At 42.7% G+C, this 19948-nt stretch overlaps 1 protein-coding gene across 3 annotated transcripts in view; it reads left to right on the top strand.

Moving 5' to 3' along the window:
* phkb (phosphorylase kinase, beta) overlaps nt 1–19948 on the top strand; it is a 381738-nt gene that overhangs the window by 205950 nt on the left and 155840 nt on the right. For all 3 annotated transcript variants that reach the window (XM_070898048.1, XM_070898046.1, XM_070898047.1), the window contains 2 exons: nt 61–219; nt 3076–3170. In XM_070898048.1, coding sequence (XP_070754149.1) covers nt 61–219; nt 3076–3170 — 254 coding nt within the window. The remainder of the gene's footprint in view (nt 1–60; nt 220–3075; nt 3171–19948) is intronic.

Here is a 19948-nt window from a genome sequence, read left to right as displayed (position 1 = left end):
GAATATTAATGAGTTTTGTGATGCATATGCTTAATCCATATCTATTCCTTAACCCTACAGCCTTTGCCATTGTACCAAAGTACTATTATGTGCCGGCAGATTTTATTGAATTAGAAAGGGAATCACCTGGCAGCCTAAAGCGTTTCCCTAGCAACTCTGGACGTGATGGAAATCTTTTCTTATGGGGACAGGCCTTGTATATAATTGCAAAGTTGCTTGGTAAGTAATGTAGTTTTGTTGGCTAAACCTGTTAAATTAATGGCTAACAACAACAACCTGTATTTATATAACACATTTAATGTAGAAAAAACATTCCAAGATAATTCACAGAAGTATAAGGAAAAAATCAACACAGCCAAAGCAGCAACAGAGATTAGGAAAGGTCCAAGAGGAGTATTTTATGGAGGGTCTTATAGGAGGAGAGGGAAATGGCACATTAAAGGGGTTGTGGAGGGAATTCAAGAACATGTGACCTAGGCAGCTGAAAGCACAGCTGCCATTGATGGGACAAAATGAGGTGGGTGGGGCGTACACAAAAGGACATAGTCAGAAGAATGGAGGGTAGGGGTGTTGTAGGACTGGATGAGGTTTCAGAGATAGGGATAAGGCCATGGACAGTTTTAAACACAGATTTTCAAATTTAAAATACTGGAGAGCCACTATAGCTCAGCAAGGGCTGGAGTGATGGATGAACAAGACTTGGTGCAGGACAGAATACGATCAGCAGAGCTTTGGATGAGCTGAGGTTTATGGAGAGAAGATGATTTGTTGCAAAGGGGATGGAGTATAAAAGCAGGGAAGTCTTGCTACAGCTATACAGGGTATTGGTGAGGCCACGACTGAATACTGCGTACAGTTTTTGTTTCCATATTTGCAAAAGGATATACTTGCTTTGGAGGCAGTTCAGAGAAGGTTCACGAGGTTGATTCCGGAGATGAGGGGGTTGACTTATGAGGAAAGGTTGAGTAGGTTAGGCCTATACTCATTGGAATTCAGAAGAATGAGAGGTGATCTTATCGAAACGCATAAGATTATGAGGGGGCTTGACAAGGTGGATGCAGAGAAGATGTTTCCACTGATGGGGGAGACTAGAACTAGAGGGCATAATCTTAGAATAAGGGACCGCCCATTTAAAACTGAGATGAGGAGGAATTTCTTCTCTCAGAGGGTTGTAAATCTGTGGAATTCACTGCCTGAGAGAGCTGTGGCAGCTGGGACATTGAATAAATTTAAGACAGAAATAGAGAGTTTCTTAAACGATAAGGGGATAAGAGGTTATGGGGAGCGAGCATGGAAGTAGAGCTGAGTCCATGATCAGATCAGCCATGATCTTATTGAATGGCGGAGCAGGCTCGAGGGGCCGTATGATCTACTCCTGTTCCTATTTCTTATCTTCTTATGTTCTTATTAGAAGCCAGCAAGGAGAGCATTAGAGAAAACAAGTCTGGAGGTGACAAAAGCATGGATAAGGGTTGTAGCAGCAGATGGGCTGAGGTAGGGGCTGACTATGATGATGTTACAATGGACGTATGTGGTCTTTGTGATGGAAAGAATGTGGAGTTGAAAACTCAGCTCAGGGTTGTGTGCGATGCTGAGTTTGCAAACAGTGTGGTTCTGTCTGAGCGAGCTATTGGGGCGTGGAATGGAGTCAGTGGGGGCTGATGGCGAAGGCTTTCATCTTTCTGATGTTTAGCTGTAGGAACTTATGGCTGATCCAAGACTGAATGATGGACAATCAATTTGCTAGCAGAAGCAGTGAATGGTTTGAGAGAGGTGGTGGAGTGGTAGAATAAGGGGTCATCAGCATACATGTGAAAGCTGATCCTATGTTTATGGATGAGGTTGCCAAGGGGCAGCAATAGATGAGAAAGCCAAGGATGGATTTTTGGGGACTCTTGAGATGATGATGTGGGGTGGGAAGAGAAGCCATTGCTCAAAATGTTTTGGCTATGATCTTGAAGGTCAGTGAACAATGGAGGTGGATGGTGGTGATAGATTGTTTCAAGGTAAGTTCCAAGAGGACAAGGAGGGATAATGCAGCACGGTCACAGTCACAGAAAATGCCATTTGTGACTTTGATTAGGGTTGTTTTGTTGACAATTTTATGAGCTCATATGTTCCATGAAAAAAGGCTTTGTTGAATATAAAGCAAATCATTTGCTATTATGTATTGCAATAAACGTTGTCAAGCAATTAGTTGAATTCTAGGACATTCCCAGCCTCCAATAATTTGAACAATTGTACAAATAAATGTTACATGTACTCTATACTTTCAGGCCTTGCTGCATTTATTATCTCACCCTTCTGAATGCTTCCAACTCTTATCCCAGCCAATCAACCTCTCAGTAGCTCTTTAAGCAATTGAATTTAGTACATCAACTACTAAGGCCAAAATGAGATTTAATAATTTTTTATACTAGTCCAAAAGGGAATTTACTCTTCTGAAAAATTCCAAAGATAAATGTTATGAACTTAGTCTGACCGTGGCATCTTGCTAATAAATGTGCATTTTATAACTTTTGCAGCTATTCTTGTAATAACAAATACGCACTACATGCTAGACTGCTCAAAGGCTCAGTTGTGAAATGCACCACCCAGTAGGGAACTGAGATGCACAGACTAAGATGGTTCAAAGTTCAAAACCTCAGTCTGTGTTGAATTCACTGATTTCACCCAGGGAGAAGGTACCTGTATGAGCAATAGAAGTGATCTAGACCTCCTGTAATGGGGAGAGGGAATATCAATCACACTTGTCACTCTTGGTTGTTATCTAGTGAAACTATTGGAAAGTGTGCGTGTGGATGTCACACAAGGATAAGAACAGATTTGGCTGTGATGTCCACCATGGCCAAATCATTTGTTAATGTGCATTATCTGGTCTCTAAATAGTCATCCTTACTTATAGTCTACTGTATTTCTGAACATCCACAAATTGCATTCTATGACTTATGCTGGGTATGTTGCAAAGCATGCAAAAAAACCAATCGATGATAATTTGATGGACTAGCATGATGCAATATTCTGGCCACATTTTTGTTAACATCCAATTAATTCCTTATGTGTTATCCCTGATAGTGGATGAACTGATCAGCCCTAAAGATCTGGACCCTGCTAGGCGTTACATTCCTCCAAAGGAACAGAGGAATATCAGCATGAGATATTCCAACCAGGTTAGTTTTAAGGACAATAAAGTCAATTAATCCAACTGAAAAGCTGGGGAAGAAAATTAAATATAAAATGGTGAGATTTGAAAATCCCTTGAGCTTTCTACAAAACAATGTACTGACTGTAACTATACTGCTGATATTGTGTTTCATAGTTTGGTGAAACTGCATATTAAAGATACCTGTTAAATTGTATTGAATGCAGTTGTGAGAAATATTAATAGGTGATGTAGTTTAAAAATTGGCGTGCTATGTATTCTGGTGGTCTTATACCCTGAGTTCTTATATTTCCGATGACCAATTAAATGGCTCGTGAATATATTTGTTTATGGAATGCATGTAGTACTCATTTGACCATATTGTTACCAAATACGAGTAAGTTATGGGATGCATATGGTATTTATATAATTGTTATTAAATAATGGCCAATCTCTGACCTAAACCACAGTTAACTTGTTATAGTCAGCCTAGCAGAGTGAGTTACTGAAGGTATATATTTTTTTATTTATTCGTTCACGATGTGAGCGTCGCCAGCAAGGCCAACGTTTATTGCCCATCCCTAATTGTCCTATTGAAGGAGGTAGTGAGCCACCATTTCAGAGGGCAGTTAAGAGTCACCCACATTGCTGTGGATCTGGAGTCACATGTAGGCCAGCAGATTTCCTTCCCTAAAGGACATTGATGAACCAGGTGGGTTTTTACAGCAATCCGTAGTTTCATGGTCATCATTACTGGTACTATCTTTTTATTCAAGATTTATTTATTAATTGATTAAATTCCCCCGTGTGGGATTTGAACTCGCATCTCTGGATCATTAGTCCAGACCTCTGGATTACTAGTCCAGTGGCATAACCACTACGCTACCGTTTCCGTTATTGAGAGTGTTCTTAACTAGTAGTTCTACGATGAAGTAAAAGAAAGAACTTGCATTTATATAGTGGCTTTCTAACCTCACACCTCCCAAAGCACTTTACAGCCAATTAAGTACTTTCTGAAGTGTAGTCACTGTTGTGATGTAGGAAATGGGCAACCAATTTGTACACAACAATGTCTCACAAACAGCATTGAGATAGTGACCAGTTAAATTGTTTTAGCAATGTTGGCTGAGGGAGAACATCCCTGCTCGCCAAATGGTGACTTGGGATCTTTTACATCCACCTGAGAGGGCAGATGGGGCCTCAATGTAATGTCTCATCTCTAAAACGGTACCTATAATAGTGCAGCGGAAACTCCTTCAGTATTGCACTGAAACATCAGCCTGGATTATGTGCTCAAGCCTCTGGAGTGGGACTTAAACCATAACCTTCTGACTCAGGCGAGAGTTCCACCACTGAGCTGCAGCTTTTACAGCTGTTCTGAAAGCAGATTAGAACTGCTTATTTGAGGATCTTCTGAATTAAATATGTAATGTTGCATGACCTTTTAACTGCATCCATATATGCTGTGGGCAGGTGCAATTTCCAACTTGGAAGAATCATGTACTTTGATGTGTAAGTGACTTTTTGTTACAAGTTTAAAGTCATGCCTTCAATATTCTCGTGGATATAGCAGTGCTGGTCACTCCTGTAAGTTTAGGGGTGTGCCTTTGCTGCCCAATTTCTAGCAATACAATGGCCCAGAAATTGCGGTCAGAGGCTTCCCGTGGGCAGATGCCTCTGACCTGAATAATTTCTATGAATCTGCATGGTGGTCCCGGAAATTCAGAGGCTTGCGGTCCTGGACCTCTATGCGAAGGCCTTCATAGATGCATACGCATCAATGGGATCATATGGGCCGGCCCAACCTATCAGAGTAGGGGGATCCTCATTAATGCTTATGGTGATTCCGTATATGCGGAACCACCATAAGTATGAATGAGAATACCCACAAGAAACACTGAAAATAACTTTTTTTAAATCACATATTTCAAATTAATAAAAATGGAATTTAATTAATTATTTAAAACAAAAATTAAATTTTTTGAAAAATAAATTTACATATTTTAAAGGGTCTAAAAATAAACTTACCTTACATGATTTTAAATGTTTACATTTTTTTTTAATGTATTTTTCTGTACTTTAAAAGTCTTGAGCTGATTAAAGCAGGCCTTACGAAGGACATTCCCTGGGCAGGACTCTCCCACCTGCGGAGACCCTTTTGCTCCGGATGTAGTGGATCTGTCAAAAGAATTTTTGTCTGCATTACAGGAGATTTTGTGGTATTTAAAGACTTGTTCCCATGTTTTGGCAAAAATGTAGATTTTACACGTCTTGGAAGGGTCACAAACGAGGAAGCTGTTTCAAAATCAGCGAACTTGATCAGGACTCCAGGTCAGAGTTGAGAGGTCAATGGGTGAGTGGGTAGAAAGGGATAAAACCTCCTAATGAAGGATGGATTTTGCAGTTTGCAAGGATTGAACAGGGAGACTCTGGGATTAATAAAAGGGGACAGGAATAATCAGGATATAATTATTTCAAAGGTAAATAGTGAAAGGTTTAAGAAAAAGAATAAAACTGTGAAGAAAAGAATAAAACAGTCTAAACAAATAACGGAAGCAAGAAAATTCGGAAAACAAAGGACATGCAAAACAGGAAAATTATAGAACAAGAGATTACAAATAGAATGCACACAAAGAGCCTCAATATGGGTTGATGCAAGTCCAGCTTGTTCTTTTCTACAGTAATACTTATCATCATAGGCAGTCCCTCGGAATCGAGGAAGACTTCTCGATTTAAGAGTGCTTCCACTCTTAAAATGAGTCCTTAGGTGGCTGAACAGTCCAATACGAGAATCACAGACCCTGTCATAGGTGGGACAGATAGTCGTTGAGGATAAGGGAGGATGGGACAGGTTTGCTGCAGGCTCTTTCCACTGCCTGCGCTTGATTTCTGCATGCTCTCGACAATGAGACTCGAGGTGCTTAGCGCCCTCCCGGATGCACTTCCTCCACTTAGGGCTGTCTTTGGCCAGGGTCTCTTAGGTGTCGGTGGGGATGTTGCACTTTATGAGGGAGGCTTTGAGGATGTCGTTGTAACGTTTCCTCTGCCCACCTTTGGCTCATTTGCCATAAAGAAGTTCTGAGTAGAGCGCTTGCTTTGGCAGTCTCGTGTCTGGCATGCGGACAATGTGGCCTGCACAGCGGAGCTGATCAAGTGTGGTCAGTGCTTCAATGCTGGGGATGTTGACCTGCTCGAGGACGCTAACGTTGGTGCATCTGTCCTCCCAGGGGATTTGTAAGATCTTGCGGAGACATCGTTGGTGGTATTTCTCCAACGACTTGAGGTGTCTACTGTACATGGTCCATGTCTCTGAGCCATACAGGAGGGCGGGTATTACTACAGCCCTGTAGACCATGAGCTTGGTGGCAGATTTGAGAGCCTGGGGCTAGAACCTCATCTTTTTTTGCATGCTTAACGGTCACTTAACGGCAATTTTACCGCTGAAGTGACGTATAACGCCCATATATTGCCCATTTTGGCATAAAATGAAAACTGACGGGCTTTTTCAGGAGACTTATCGCCAAGCGTTATTTTCCCAATGTGCTTAATGCCGGGAAAATATACTACAGCCCGCCCAATTTTTGAGGGCGGAATCAGCAGAATGGGCGAAATCAATGCCCATAATATCGCCCAGCGTTACTTTCCGCACGGAATTAACGCCGAGATTCAATATGAACACACGCCCACTGTTTTTTGTCGTAAGGAGCATATTTACCCAAACTAGCGGCCATGGAGATTGCCCATCGTCAATTTCACCACCTCACACACATATCGCCCAGAATATCACTCGTTTAAAAAACCGCCTACAAAAAGTGAAACTAACCGGAACGAACGCCAGCGGTGTGGCTGGTATTTTGTAAATGATATTGGAAAGATTTACCTGAAAGAGCACTGATGTGAGTGACAATGCTGACACACTGCTGTGTGTGTGCAGCTCAGACATCAATGATGCCCATCATCTTGATGCCAGTTAAAGTTTACGTTGATTGATGTTAAGTTGTATTTAACCCTTTCATGGTAAGGAATCACCAGTGTGTAACGGTCCAGCTATCTGAGACAATGCGCAACAAGGTTATGTTAACACCAAGATTGGTCTGAAATCAGAAGTATCACGGCCAATAACACCCAACCTCCGCCCACACCCCACTTTTCCCACCATTGACATAAATCACATGTTCAACATGTCCACCAACACAAAATAGAAAGGCAAAGCAGGAGCATGGTCCCCAGCCCTCATACATTGCAACAAATTGCACACACCTGGAGATATAACACAGTCATCACCTGCACACATGCACCTCACTTTCCTTCCCCCTCTCCTTCTCCCTACCTATACCCCTTCCCTTCCTCACTCCATGGCACCTGGCCAAGGAGCTCCTCAGGCGGTGCCTCATTGCGGGGGATGAAGGCAGATGCAGTGATTGCACGGTTACGGGAGCAGGGGGTGCCGAGGGGGCAACATTCTCTGATGCAGAAGCAGGATCTTGGTCCTTCTTTCATCTGTCGTTCGCAGTGGTGGTGCGGAACCTAGGAGTGGAGTGCCGCGCTCGGGGACCACTGGGATGCCTGTGGCAGCAGTGTTCCTGGCTATCGCATCCAGGGACTCCGCCATGCGCGGAATGTACTCGGTCATGGTGGTCAGATGTCGGGGTATGCCCCCCATTGCTTTGATGAGCCGGTCACCAATGTCTACAGTCCTCCTGGACAACTGTACCATCTCTCCGTTGTCATGTCGCGCTCATGAAACAGACCTGCCGCGTCCACGAGGCCTCCATGGGGTCGGCACTGTCCTGGGGACAAATGGGGTGCCCTGTGGAGAGGTGCTTGGGCCCGGTATCTCCAGAGTGGAGGCGGGAATAACCGGAGGATCACTCAATGGCCTTGGGGTGAAATGACTTCTGGAGCGTGGCAATACAGGTTCTTCGAAGTCTGTGCTCTCATCCGTCGAGAACAGACCCAGCGGATTGACAGACGAGAATCGGAGCTCCTCAGCACCAGATGTAGTAGGATCGTCCGCCGACTCCTGCCCCGCCCCCCACCTTCTCACCTCTGTGGCCTTGCCTGGGGCTGCGTTGCTGGCTGAGCTGCAAAACACAAATGAGGTTGTTAGAGGAGAAGGGGGTGCTAGGGTGACAAGGTGAGTCCAGCGCTACACACAGCATATGAATGACAAAAGCACCACCGCTCTCAAAATCATCGCAGACATCACATTTCATGACCATCAACACATTGTGCATTGCAATGATTTTCATTAGGCCAGCATTATTTCTATGACACTTTTAGAGATCATCTATCATGTATGATTGTTCGGATATGAGTGAGTGTGGCATCTATTGACTTTACATCACGCAATGGTATAAGTTTTACTCATGTGGCATCACTTCAAGGTCTGCAGATGCGTCCGTGGCTGTCCGGGGGTGCTTCCCCATGAGTGCAAGCACCCGCTCCTCCATGTCAGTGATGCCGTTGGGGACTGATGGTCCCCCACCTGTTCGCCTCTGCACAGACCTCATCGTTGATAGCTTCTTTTGTAAAAGATGACAGGACGACATGGCATGAGATCATTGCATGATATCATTGCTAGGTACTGTCACAGAGACTGATACAGCACATAACCGACAGATGTAATCATGATTATTATGACAATTATCATTCTTTACCTAAAGATGTACACCGTGACTGCAGGCTTTGAGCAAAACATTCCCGGTAAAAGTGCAAGACCTCACATCTGCTGATAGTCACTCATGACTGTTACAAATCAAATTATATAAATACATAAGTACATGTAAATCAATGTAATACTTACTCTTGTGGATCCCTCAAGGTCGTTCCATCGTTTGTGGCATTGGTTGCCCTCACGCACCTCGTTGGTCGCCGAAGAGACCACCTCTGCTATCTCGGTCTATATCTTGTGGTAGGCCTTTGGGGTGAGCTTCCCACGCCCTCTCTATGTCAAATCACCCCAGTGTAACTCGACCTCCTGCAGGAGGGAGGCATTTGCCTCGTCCGAGAACCTCCTGGCTCTTTTGCGGCCTCCAATGTGCTCCTCTCCCATCTCACTGTTCTCTCCAGCGTCAGTCTCCACAGCGTGCTGTGATGCCTCCTCCTCTCTCTCCATTATAGGGCAAATTCGGTCAAATATGTGGTTGGTAACAGCCACTTTTTATTTGACTACTTGCTGTGAAGTCTCCCTTCTTCCTCCCAAAGCAGCCACACCATACCCAGCCACGCCTTCAGTCCCTCTGAGCTCCCTCTCTCTGTCTCCTCTTCTGCGCATGTCATGGTGACCCTTGACCTCCAGAATCACAGGAATCGAGCATTGCTATGCCATTGCTAAGGACGGCCACACCTTACGGCAGAAGGTCAAAAAAGTTTAACGCTACCGCCCATTTGATATCGCTCGCGGTAACGCCCATTTTCAAAAATGTAAACTAGGTGTTTTGAGAATGGGTGAGAAGCCTGCGATCTGAAAACCCTTTTTTATCACCCATGCTGGAAATAACGGCATTTTTGGACGATAAGCACAAAAGTGGAGGTTCTAGCCCCAGCTGGTCTTCAAACACTCTTTTCCTCAGGCGGCCGAAGGCTGCACTGGCGCACTGGAAGCGGTGTTGAATCTCGTCGTCAATGTCTGCTCTTATTGATAAGAGGCTCCCAAGCTATGGGAAATGGGAAATAGGGCTGTATTAACATGTCTGCAAAAAAATTTCACAAGTGAAATTGCATACTTTTAAAATAATCCGGAAAATTGCAGTAAATACATGTTCTTTATTTATATGAGTTTGCAAATTTATCTTGTAATGTTTGTCAGAAAGTAGTTATATGGTGATTCAAATGTACTTCTGTTTTAAATCCAGCACAGTACTAAAAATGCCGCAGTGCCTAAAGGGATAATGCAGTTTCCTGGTCCATCTTATTAAAAATTTTGTAAATCATACTGAAACTGACATGTAAGAATAATTAGGAGTGGTAGAAACATGTTGTGGAATTCTGTCTATTCGATCATTCACTCAAAAGTCAGCTCAATCAATATGAACTTATTATAAAATCATATCCTATTATCAGTAAGTCAGTGTGATAGTGCTGCAATAAGCTAGAATGAATGGGTTAAATCTTACTCCCAAAAATGGGTGGGTTGGTGTCGGGTCAAGATTAAAATTCAAAAAATCTGAAACATGAACCCAACTCGCCTCAAACCCACCCATGTTTTAATGGAGGTGGGACAGGGGGCATGCAATCACAATGCACGTGAGGCGGGTTGGTCATCTAAATATTATAATGATGCTGTCTGCCTTCATTTTAACAGTCATTCTATTTTTGACTCATGTTGCCGGATTTCCCAGGCCGCAGGAAATCTAGCAGCAAAAAACAATGGCAAGAATGGCTGAATCCATGAGGTACTCACAGCACTGCTTGTGAGTGATTTGTCTGCCTCCCTCCCCGACCACCATCGGACTGCCCCGATCACCACCGGACCACAACCTGACCCCAGCACTCGCGATCGGGACCTCCACCCCACCCTTCCCCGATCTCTCCCACTACACCTACCTGTTTTCCTTGGCTGCGGTCTTGCGCTACAGGCTTCCTCGCCTGACAGGACTCCAGTCTGTCAATGAGCCCAGCAAAAAAAAAATTCAAGGAGCCTTGCAGTTAATGAATGCGGGACATTTGGGAAACCTGTTCTTCCAGTTTCCTGACCTCAAAACACCACCCCACAACCCACCCCCCACCACATGGAACTCGCCTCTTGGCTAAAATCTAGGCCAATATCTTATCAGTGCAGCAAAGCACCTCATCATCGAAATCGAGGAAGACTTGCTTCCTCTCTAAAAGTGAGTTCTCAGGTGACTGTACAGTCCAATATTGGAATTACAGTCTCTGTCACAGTCATTGAAGGAAAGGGTGGGTGGGGAGTCTGGTTTGCCACACGTTCCTTCCGCTGTCTGCGCTTGGTTTCTGCATGCTCTCGGCGACGAGATGCGAGGTGCTCAATGCCCTCCCAGATGCTCCTCCTCCACTTAGGGCGGTCTTGGGCCAGGGATTCCTAGGTGCCGGTGGGGATGTTGCACTTTATCAAGGAGGCTTTGAAGGTGTCCTTGAAACGTTTCCTCTGCGCACCTGAGGCTCGCTTGCCGTATCGGAGTTCCGAGTAGAGCACTTGCTTTGGGAGTCTCGTGTCGGGCATGCGGACGATGTGGCCCGCCCAACGGGCTCATCAGGCGTGGTTAATGCTTCTATGCTAGGGATGTTGGCTGATCGAGAACACTGATGTTGGTGCGTCTATCTTCCCAGTGGATTTGCAGGATCTGTGTTTCTTCACCTCTACGCTTCTTCTAAACAATATTTCAAAGTTCAAGACTATTTTTTGTTCTCAACGTTGCTTTTAATAACTGTTGTCAACATAGTTAACAATAGAACAATAACATTCACTTTTGCAGTTTAAAACATGCCACGATATTTTCTTTAGAATGATTGCACAATTGACACCAGTTCATAAAAAATGTTGTACAGATCCTTTTGCAATTGCATTTTTGTGATACCATATTTCAAGCCCTTAATACATGTTTAAATTGTAAAAAGCACTCATCTTTTTCCACTAAGGTACCACTACTACAGTCTTTTTTGGAATTAAATCATCTTCTTCGGAAGCAGTCATTGGTGTGAATAAAGTTAGAGAAGCATGACGAATACTGTGCTGAAAGGAGACAGTAATTAGATAAGAATGTACCATGTCATCAGTTGAACACGAGAAGTAACAACTTCTGTTCAAATAGATGCTAAAGTGTACATTTTATTAGAGAATTACTTGTGGGTCATTTTGTCTCCACATTGTATGGCCTTATTTCCTCATGACCTTTCTTAAAACCACTTCTGCCACAGTTGTTGAAGCACTGTGCATTTTTCTTCTTAGTCTTTCACTTAGCAACAAAATAGAATAGATTGAAAGTGATGGATGATACTGGTAATGTGAAGCTGTTTACCCGAAGGCTTTTATCTATAGAACGTTGTTGAATTAAATGGTTAAATGTTGCTACTAGTTTATGCTGGCTTTTTAGAGATCACTCTTGCAATTGGGAACCATGGAGTAGGAATGAGTCAAATAATAAGCTTGTATATATGTGAATATTTTGTACTTAGAATTGCCATCTCAGTAAATCTTTATTTCAATCCATGCTCTTTCCCCTTGTGGGCAGCTACCATGTCAGGTCAGGAAGACGTTCGTACGCTTGATATCAACTATGACCTCTGTTAGTGAGCACCCCTCTTGAACATGAGCATTTTTACTTTAAAGTAACATTTGCAAAACAATGATACCAATTTCTAATGTTTTACCTTGCTTTATGAATTATTTTTCAAATATTTATGCTTTATTTCCTTTTGCTTGAACATTCGGATTCATGATCTAAGAAGTCATTTAAGCTTCTCTGGTCCACCTAAAAGACACTGCATTTCTCTGCTCTCTGGAATGATCTAATTCCTTTAGATTAAAGCATTGACTACACTTCAAAAAGCACTTCATTGGCTATAAAGCGCTTTGGGATGTTCTGAGGTAATGAAAGGTGTTATATAAATGCAAGATCTTTAAATAGGAAGTCCAGTTTCTAATTTCCCTAATATGGTCAAACTCAATAGTAAAAATATTACATTCTTAGTCAAACATATCATTTTCATTCTCTCTTTGTAACAGTTATATGCCATGTTCCTTGCTATATGTCCAGAAATGTTTAACGGAGGCAGTTTTCATGAGCAAGTATTTGGCAGAGCTTTATTTCTGTGCTAATTCATGACACAGTGATGTAATTATGTTGAACTACTATCTAGTTATGCTTGCACAAGCTGTTATTCTGAGAAAATTTATTGGTGGATCATTTTACTCTTCTCAACAACAACTACAACTTGCATTTGTATAGCACGTTCAATGTAGGAAAATGCCCTAAAATGCTTCACAGAGGCATAATCAGACAAAAATGGACACCGAGCCAAAGACGAACATATTAGGAGGGTGACCAAAGAGCTGGGTTTTGAGGAGGTCACAGTGCGGGGAAGGAAGAAAAGCTATTAGAGATGTTCTGGCAATGATCAGATAGTTAAGAATGTAAAAGTGAGGGCAATTCCACTGCAATGGACAACTGGGAGGAGGATTAGCAGAGGATGGTGTAATAAATCATGTCAAAATGTTGCTGAGAGGTTGAGGGAGGGCGAGTGCACCATTACCACCATCACAAAGGATGTGCTTTGTAGCTTTGGTAAGTGCTGTTTACGTACTGTGACAGAGACAGAAATCTTGATTACTAACATTCAAACATGGATTTGTAGAATATAGGAGAGAAAGACATGGGTTCAGAGCCATGGCAGGGGGAGCCTGGGGCTAGGTTTGGCTTGATGGGCAAGGGAAAGGGGGAGCAGCAGAGGCAGCTGAACAGATAGTCCCAGTCCTAGTGTCAAAGAATTCCATGAGCTCCTTGCACTTGTTGTTAGAGGTGGAAAATTGCAAGCACTTTTCCATAAAGACTATGATCATTTAATCTGCCTTGCTAACTTCAGAATTATACCAAAGAGACAGTTTATATAAAAAGTAATTGTACTATAAAATTTTTATTGCGCTTCTTCATTTAGAAGCGTTTTCTCATCCTATCTAACCGATACTGCCACATTATATAGGTCAACTTTAACGTGGCGAGTCATTTTATATATTGACCCATCAGCCAACCAACACTAAACCTGACAGATTCTTCCTCGTAATAACTTGGCTCATCTACACAATGAACGTTCTTACACATTGTTGTTTCTAATCATTACCTCATTAAAATCATTGATAAAGAAAAGAAAGTTTATCCAGGGCTAATCTTTATTGCACTCCACTAGTTGATGATCACCAAGCAAAAATGGTCCATTAAAAACCACCTTCTACTTTGTATTCTGTGATCTACAGTCCAATCTGTTGCAAGCTCCCAAAATCCACATTCTCTTATCAACTCAATAGGTGTGTTTGAAGAACATTATTATTTAATTTTATAAACATTCAGAGTATTGGAGATGAACACTTGAAACCACTTCAAGTTTGATTGAACCCATCTGTCTAAAATGACAGCACTAACATATTGATATTGGTTTATTCCAACAACTCTCAGACATGTCATCAAGAGGTCGTCTGAGGATGGTGACAAAGGTCCATCCAATCCTGGGTCGTCAAGTTTGTGTTTTATTGATCCTTGGTCGATGCTTTCTTGATGCCTATCTGTTCGGGCCCTCAGATGCTCTGGGCAGCTCATGGAGATAAAATGGTGGTAGATGATGCTTTCCCATTTCTTAGCACTCTGGTGTTGAGCATATGTGGCCTAATACTCAAGTGGTAAGGATTAATCTTCTATGGCTTAGTTTCAGTGCATATTTATTTTCTCTCACAGATTAGGCAGTCCATTGGTGAAAGGGGTATATAGAAGTGGTTTTATACATGTGGTTTTACACATATATTTGTCACAGAGAATTACCGTGTCTTGCCTGGAAATGTAATTGCTTCTCCATAAAACATCCAACATTATTTGTACTTTGAGGTGATAATTCACCCTAATTCTACTCACCTGCTTTCCAATTGTGCAATTCAAATTCACTCTTTACACGTCCACCAACCTGTTTGACATGCAACTCATTTATTTTTCTGGGATCCCGGCTCCCATCCGTTCTTTTGATGGGTAATTCTTTCTTTTACGAAGCTATTAATTTACCTTTGTCTCATTATAGTTTACTGGTGCTAGTTTCCACACCCACTTAAGCATAACAATATAGAGCCATGTCTGCAGTGAACAGGGTTTCCCGATCTCTTGAAAGCAAATGTAATCAGCTGTCTTGCAAGATTCAGAAGCTCTACCCCTGCAGCACTTCATTATTGATCTTAGTGACATTATATTAAGGCAACAGGAAGAAGGTCATCATTGGAAGGAACTCATCATTGGCAGAACAGATGATGCAAGTGAGGAACTTAACTCAGGGAACACATGCTGGCAGGGGGGACTTCACATCTTTCCAAAATGCTATCAGATAGATTGCTTAAAATCTGCGTATCTTAATATTCTGTGGTGGACTTCACTGTTCCTTTCAACTTGGTGTGTGGATTCTGTGAGCGAGAGGAAGAGATAGTAGCAAGAAATAAGATACACAGTCTGAACCATTCTTTTGTGACATTAATATAATTTAAATATAGGAAAGACAGGATTAATATTAAGGTTTGAGATATTTTTCAAGACTAAGAGTTGGTTCCATTGGGTATAGTTTTACAGTGAGGAGTCTCAATATAAGTAATTATATCTGTGCATAGTTTATGCAGCTGTGCATGGGGAAATTGATTTCAGTGAAACAGCATGTATTTTCCACAGTGAATGTAGCTCATCAGGAACAGGTCCAGTAGGTAAATGATCAAGTGTTAAGTATATGTAGGATGTGTGAACATTCATCAGTACGGAATAGTTTGACATTTTCCAAGTTTGAATGCCCTAAAGATGTTCTTAATTTAACTATAATGCAGCATCATAAATGTAATATTTAGGAGAGGGTTCTTTTGTTCAACTCCAAGGTACAACTTCAATAAAAAGCATAAGGTGGAGAAATTGGGTGAATTTGCACCGCCAGTTAGCAAATGCCTTTGCGACCGGGCACAGCGCTGACATCGGGTGGGAGTTTAGCGGTGGTGCCAGAGCGTTGTGCCCCAATCTCCTGCGCTTGGAGATTGTAGCGTCATCGCTGTGCACATCGGCCTGTTGGCGTCCCGGACCTGAAATTCACTTCAGCCCCCTGCAGCAGCGCTGGCAAATACACCAGCAGCAGCAGGAGGCATGGATTGGGAGGCCGGCTGCTACTGGGGTGATAATTAAATGTGAGGTGGCCAAGGTAAATAAAAACAAATGTACCCTTTTTGTTGCCATTTTCTTCGCAATGATACTTAAAGGGTTGACGGTGGATAGGCAATGGCAGATATTTAAATATTACGTGGATGAACTTCAACAATTGTACATCCCTGTCTGGCGTAAAAATAAAATGGGGAAGGTGGTTCAACCGTGGCTAACAAGGGACATTAGGGATAGTGTTAAATCCAAGGAGGAGGCATATAAATTGGCCAGAAAAAGCAGCAAACCTGAGGACTGGGAGAAATTTAGAATCCAGTAGAGGAGGACAATGTGTTTAATTAGGAGGGGGAAAATAGAGTATGAAAGGAAGCTTGCTGGGAACATAAAAACTGACTGCAAAAGCTTCTATAGATATGTGAAGAGAAAGAGATTAGTGAAGACAAACGTAGATCCCTTGCAATCAGAATCAGGTGAATTTCTAATGGGAAACAGAGAAATGGCAGACCAATTGAACAAATGCTTTGGTTCTGCCTTCACGAAGGAACACACAAATAACCTTCCGAAAATACTAGGGGACCGAGGGTCTAGCGAGAAGGAGGAACTGAAGGAAATCCTTATTAGTCAAGAAATTGTGTTAGGGAAATTGATGGGATTGAAGGCCGATAAATCCCCAGGGCCTGATAGTCTGCATCCCACAGTAGTTAAGGAAGTGCCCCTAGAAATAGTGGATGCATTGGTGATCATTTTCCAACAGTCTATCAACTCTGGATCAGTTCCTATGGACTGGAGGGTAGCTAATGTAACACCACTTTTTAAAAAAGGAGGGAGAGAGAAAATGGGGAATTATAGACCAGTTCGCCTGACATCAGTAGTGGGGAAAATGTTGGAATCAAATATTAAAGATGAAATAGCAGCGCATTTGGAAAGCAGTGACAGGATCGCTCCAAGTCAGCATGGATTTATGAAAGGGAAATCATGCTTGACAAATCTTCTAGAATTTTTTGTGGATGTAACTAGTAGAGTGGACAAGGGAGAACCAGTAGATGTGGTGTTTTGGACTTTCAAAAAGCTTTTGACAAGGTCCCACACAAGAAATTGTTGTGCAAAATTAAAGCACATGGTATTGGAGGTAATGTATTGACGTGGATAGAGAACTGGTTGGCAGACAGGAAGCAGGGAGTCGGGATAAACGGATCCTTTTCAGAATGGCAGTGATTAGTGGGGTGCCGCAGGGCTCAGTGCTGGGACCCCAGCTCTTTACAATATACATTAATGATTTAGATGAAGGAATTGAGTGTAATATCTCCAAGTTTGCAGATGACACTAAGCTGGGTGGTGGTGTGAGCTGTGAGAGGATGCTAAGAGAGGCTGCAGGGTGACTTGGACAGGTTAGGTGAGTGGGCAAATGCATGGCAGATGCAGTATAATGTGGATAAATGTGAGGTTATCCACTTTGGTGGCAAAACCGTGAAGGCAGAATATTATCTGAATGACGGTAGATTAGGAAAAGGGAAGATGCAATGAGACCTGGGTGTCATAGTACATCAGTCATTGAAAGTTGGCATGCAGGTACATCAGGCGGTGAAGAAGGCAAATGGCATGTTGGCCTTCATAGCTCGGAGATTTGAGTATAGAAGCATGGAGGTCTTACTGCAGTTGTACAGGGCCTTGGTGAGGCCTCACCTGGAATATTGTGTTCAGTTTTGGTCTCCTAATCTGAGGAAGGACGTTCTTGCTATTGAGGTAGTGCAGCGAAGGTTCACAAGACTGATTCCTGGGATGGCAGGACTGACATATGAGGAGAGATTGGATCGACTTGGCCTGTATTCACTGGAGTTTAGAAGAATGTGAGGGGATCTCATAGAACCATATAAAATTCTGACATCACTGGACAGATTAGATGCAGGAAGAATGTTCCTGTTTGGGGGAAGTCCAGAACCAGGGGTCACAGTCTAAGGATAAGGGGTAAGCCATTTAGGACTGAGATGAGGAGAAACTTCTTCACTCAGAGAATTGGGAACCTGTGGAATTCTCTACCGCAGAGAGTTGTTGATGCCATTTTGTTAGATATATTCAAGAGGGAGTTAGATATGGCCCTTATGGCTAAAGGGATCAAGCGGTATGGAGAGAAAGCAGGAAAGGGGAACTGAGGTGAATGATCAGCCATGATCTTAATGAATGGTGGTGCAGGCTCGAAGGGCCGAATGGCCTACTCCCGCACCTATTTTTCTATTTTTCTATGTTCCGGCCTGCGATCGTTCAGCCTGGCACTCTGCCAATGGGAACAGTTTCTCTCTATCTACTCTGTCCAGACACCTCATGATTATGAACACCTCTATCAAATCTGCTTGAGTGCCAGGCTGATCACACGGGATCGCCGAGGACTTGGTGGTCCAGGTAGGTGACGTTTAAGTTGTAGAGCCTGCAGCGATGGTCCCTTCCCTTTAAAGGAGTGAAGGACCCTTTGAACGTGGCAGCGCTGCAGGGTCCAATTTGCAGTGCTACTGAGGTCTCCATCCTGCCTGTGTCCTTCAGCACTCCAAGAAGGAAGTGGGGTGCTTGATTTAGCGCTCCACTTCCTTGCTGGAGCGCTAAAGCCAATTTTTTTAAAACTGGGATGCATTAGCCCCTGCCGCTAAGTTTGTCACCTTTCACAAGTTATTGCCCCCAAACGGGACGATAATGAATTTCATCCCCTTAGAATCTTAAAATATGGTGAACATACCAGAAATTGGGAAAAAAATAAAAAGATGAAAAATTGCATTTTTCCTGTTAGCCACTTTCAGGTAGAACGTAAGGAAGTGTGAACTAGATGTAGACCTTGCACCGGATACATGTGAGGGATGTGAAAACGCTAAGGTGCAGATTAAACTAAGTAAATAACAGTATTCCCAAGCATAACGGAATTGGAAGAGGTAGTAATGGATATAAAACAGAGAAATTTATGATGAGCACTCAGGAGGGATTCTATTTGTATAAGAATAACCAAAAGGAAAGCAAATAAGGAACAGATTAGGTTGTATGAAGTGAACAAAAGAACAGAAGGTCTAGGAAAAAATGTACTTAAATTGTCAGATTGATGGTTCCTCCTACTGTTTGGTGAAAAGCATTAGGAAAGTGATCACTAATGAAGTAAGATAGGTGAGTATGTACTAATAAAGTTCAATCACAGTCTGTTCCCAAGGTGCTGTTTGATTCTTTATACATGAGTCAGTAAATTATGTTGCTGGAAACACATGACGACCTCTTATTTCATAGAATCATAGAATGGTTACAGCATGGAAGAAGGCCATTCGCCCAGCAAGCCCGTGCCAACTCTCAGCTAGTCCCACTCCCCTGCCCTTTCCCCGTAGCCCTGCAATTTTTTTTCCTTCAGGTACTTATCCAACTCACTTTTGAAAGCCATAATTGAGTCTGCCTTCACCATCCTTTCAGGAAGTACATTCCAGATCCAAACCACTCACTGCGTAAAAATTTTTTTTCTTATGTCACCATTGGTTCTTTTGCCAATCATTTTAAATCTGTGTTCTCTGATTCTCGACCCTTCTGCCAATGGGAACAGTTTCTCTCTATCTACTCTGTCCAGACACCTCATGATTTTGAACACCTCCATCAAATCTCCTCTCAATCTTCTCCGCTCTAAGAACATTAGAAATAGGAGCAGGAGCAGGCCATTATGGCCCCTCAAGCCTGCTCCGCCATTTAATAAGATCATGGCTGATCTGATCATGGACTCAGCTCCACTTCCCTGCCTGCTCCCCATAACACTTTAATCCTTTATCGCTCAAAAATCTGTCTATCGCCGCCTTAAATATACTTAATGACCCAGCCTCCACAGCTCTCTGGGGCAGAGAATTCCATATTTTTACAACCCTCTGAGAGAAGAAATTTCTCCTCATCTCAGTTTTAAATGGGCGGCCCCTTATTCTAAGACTATGCCCCCTAGTTTTAGTTTCCCCTATGA

Source organism: Pristiophorus japonicus, chromosome 13 (genome assembly GCF_044704955.1).
Source record: "Pristiophorus japonicus isolate sPriJap1 chromosome 13, sPriJap1.hap1, whole genome shotgun sequence".
NCBI lineage: Eukaryota > Metazoa > Chordata > Chondrichthyes > Pristiophoridae > Pristiophorus > Pristiophorus japonicus.
The sequence above is the reverse complement of the archived record's forward strand: the minus strand, read 5'-3'. Positions and strand labels throughout refer to the sequence as shown.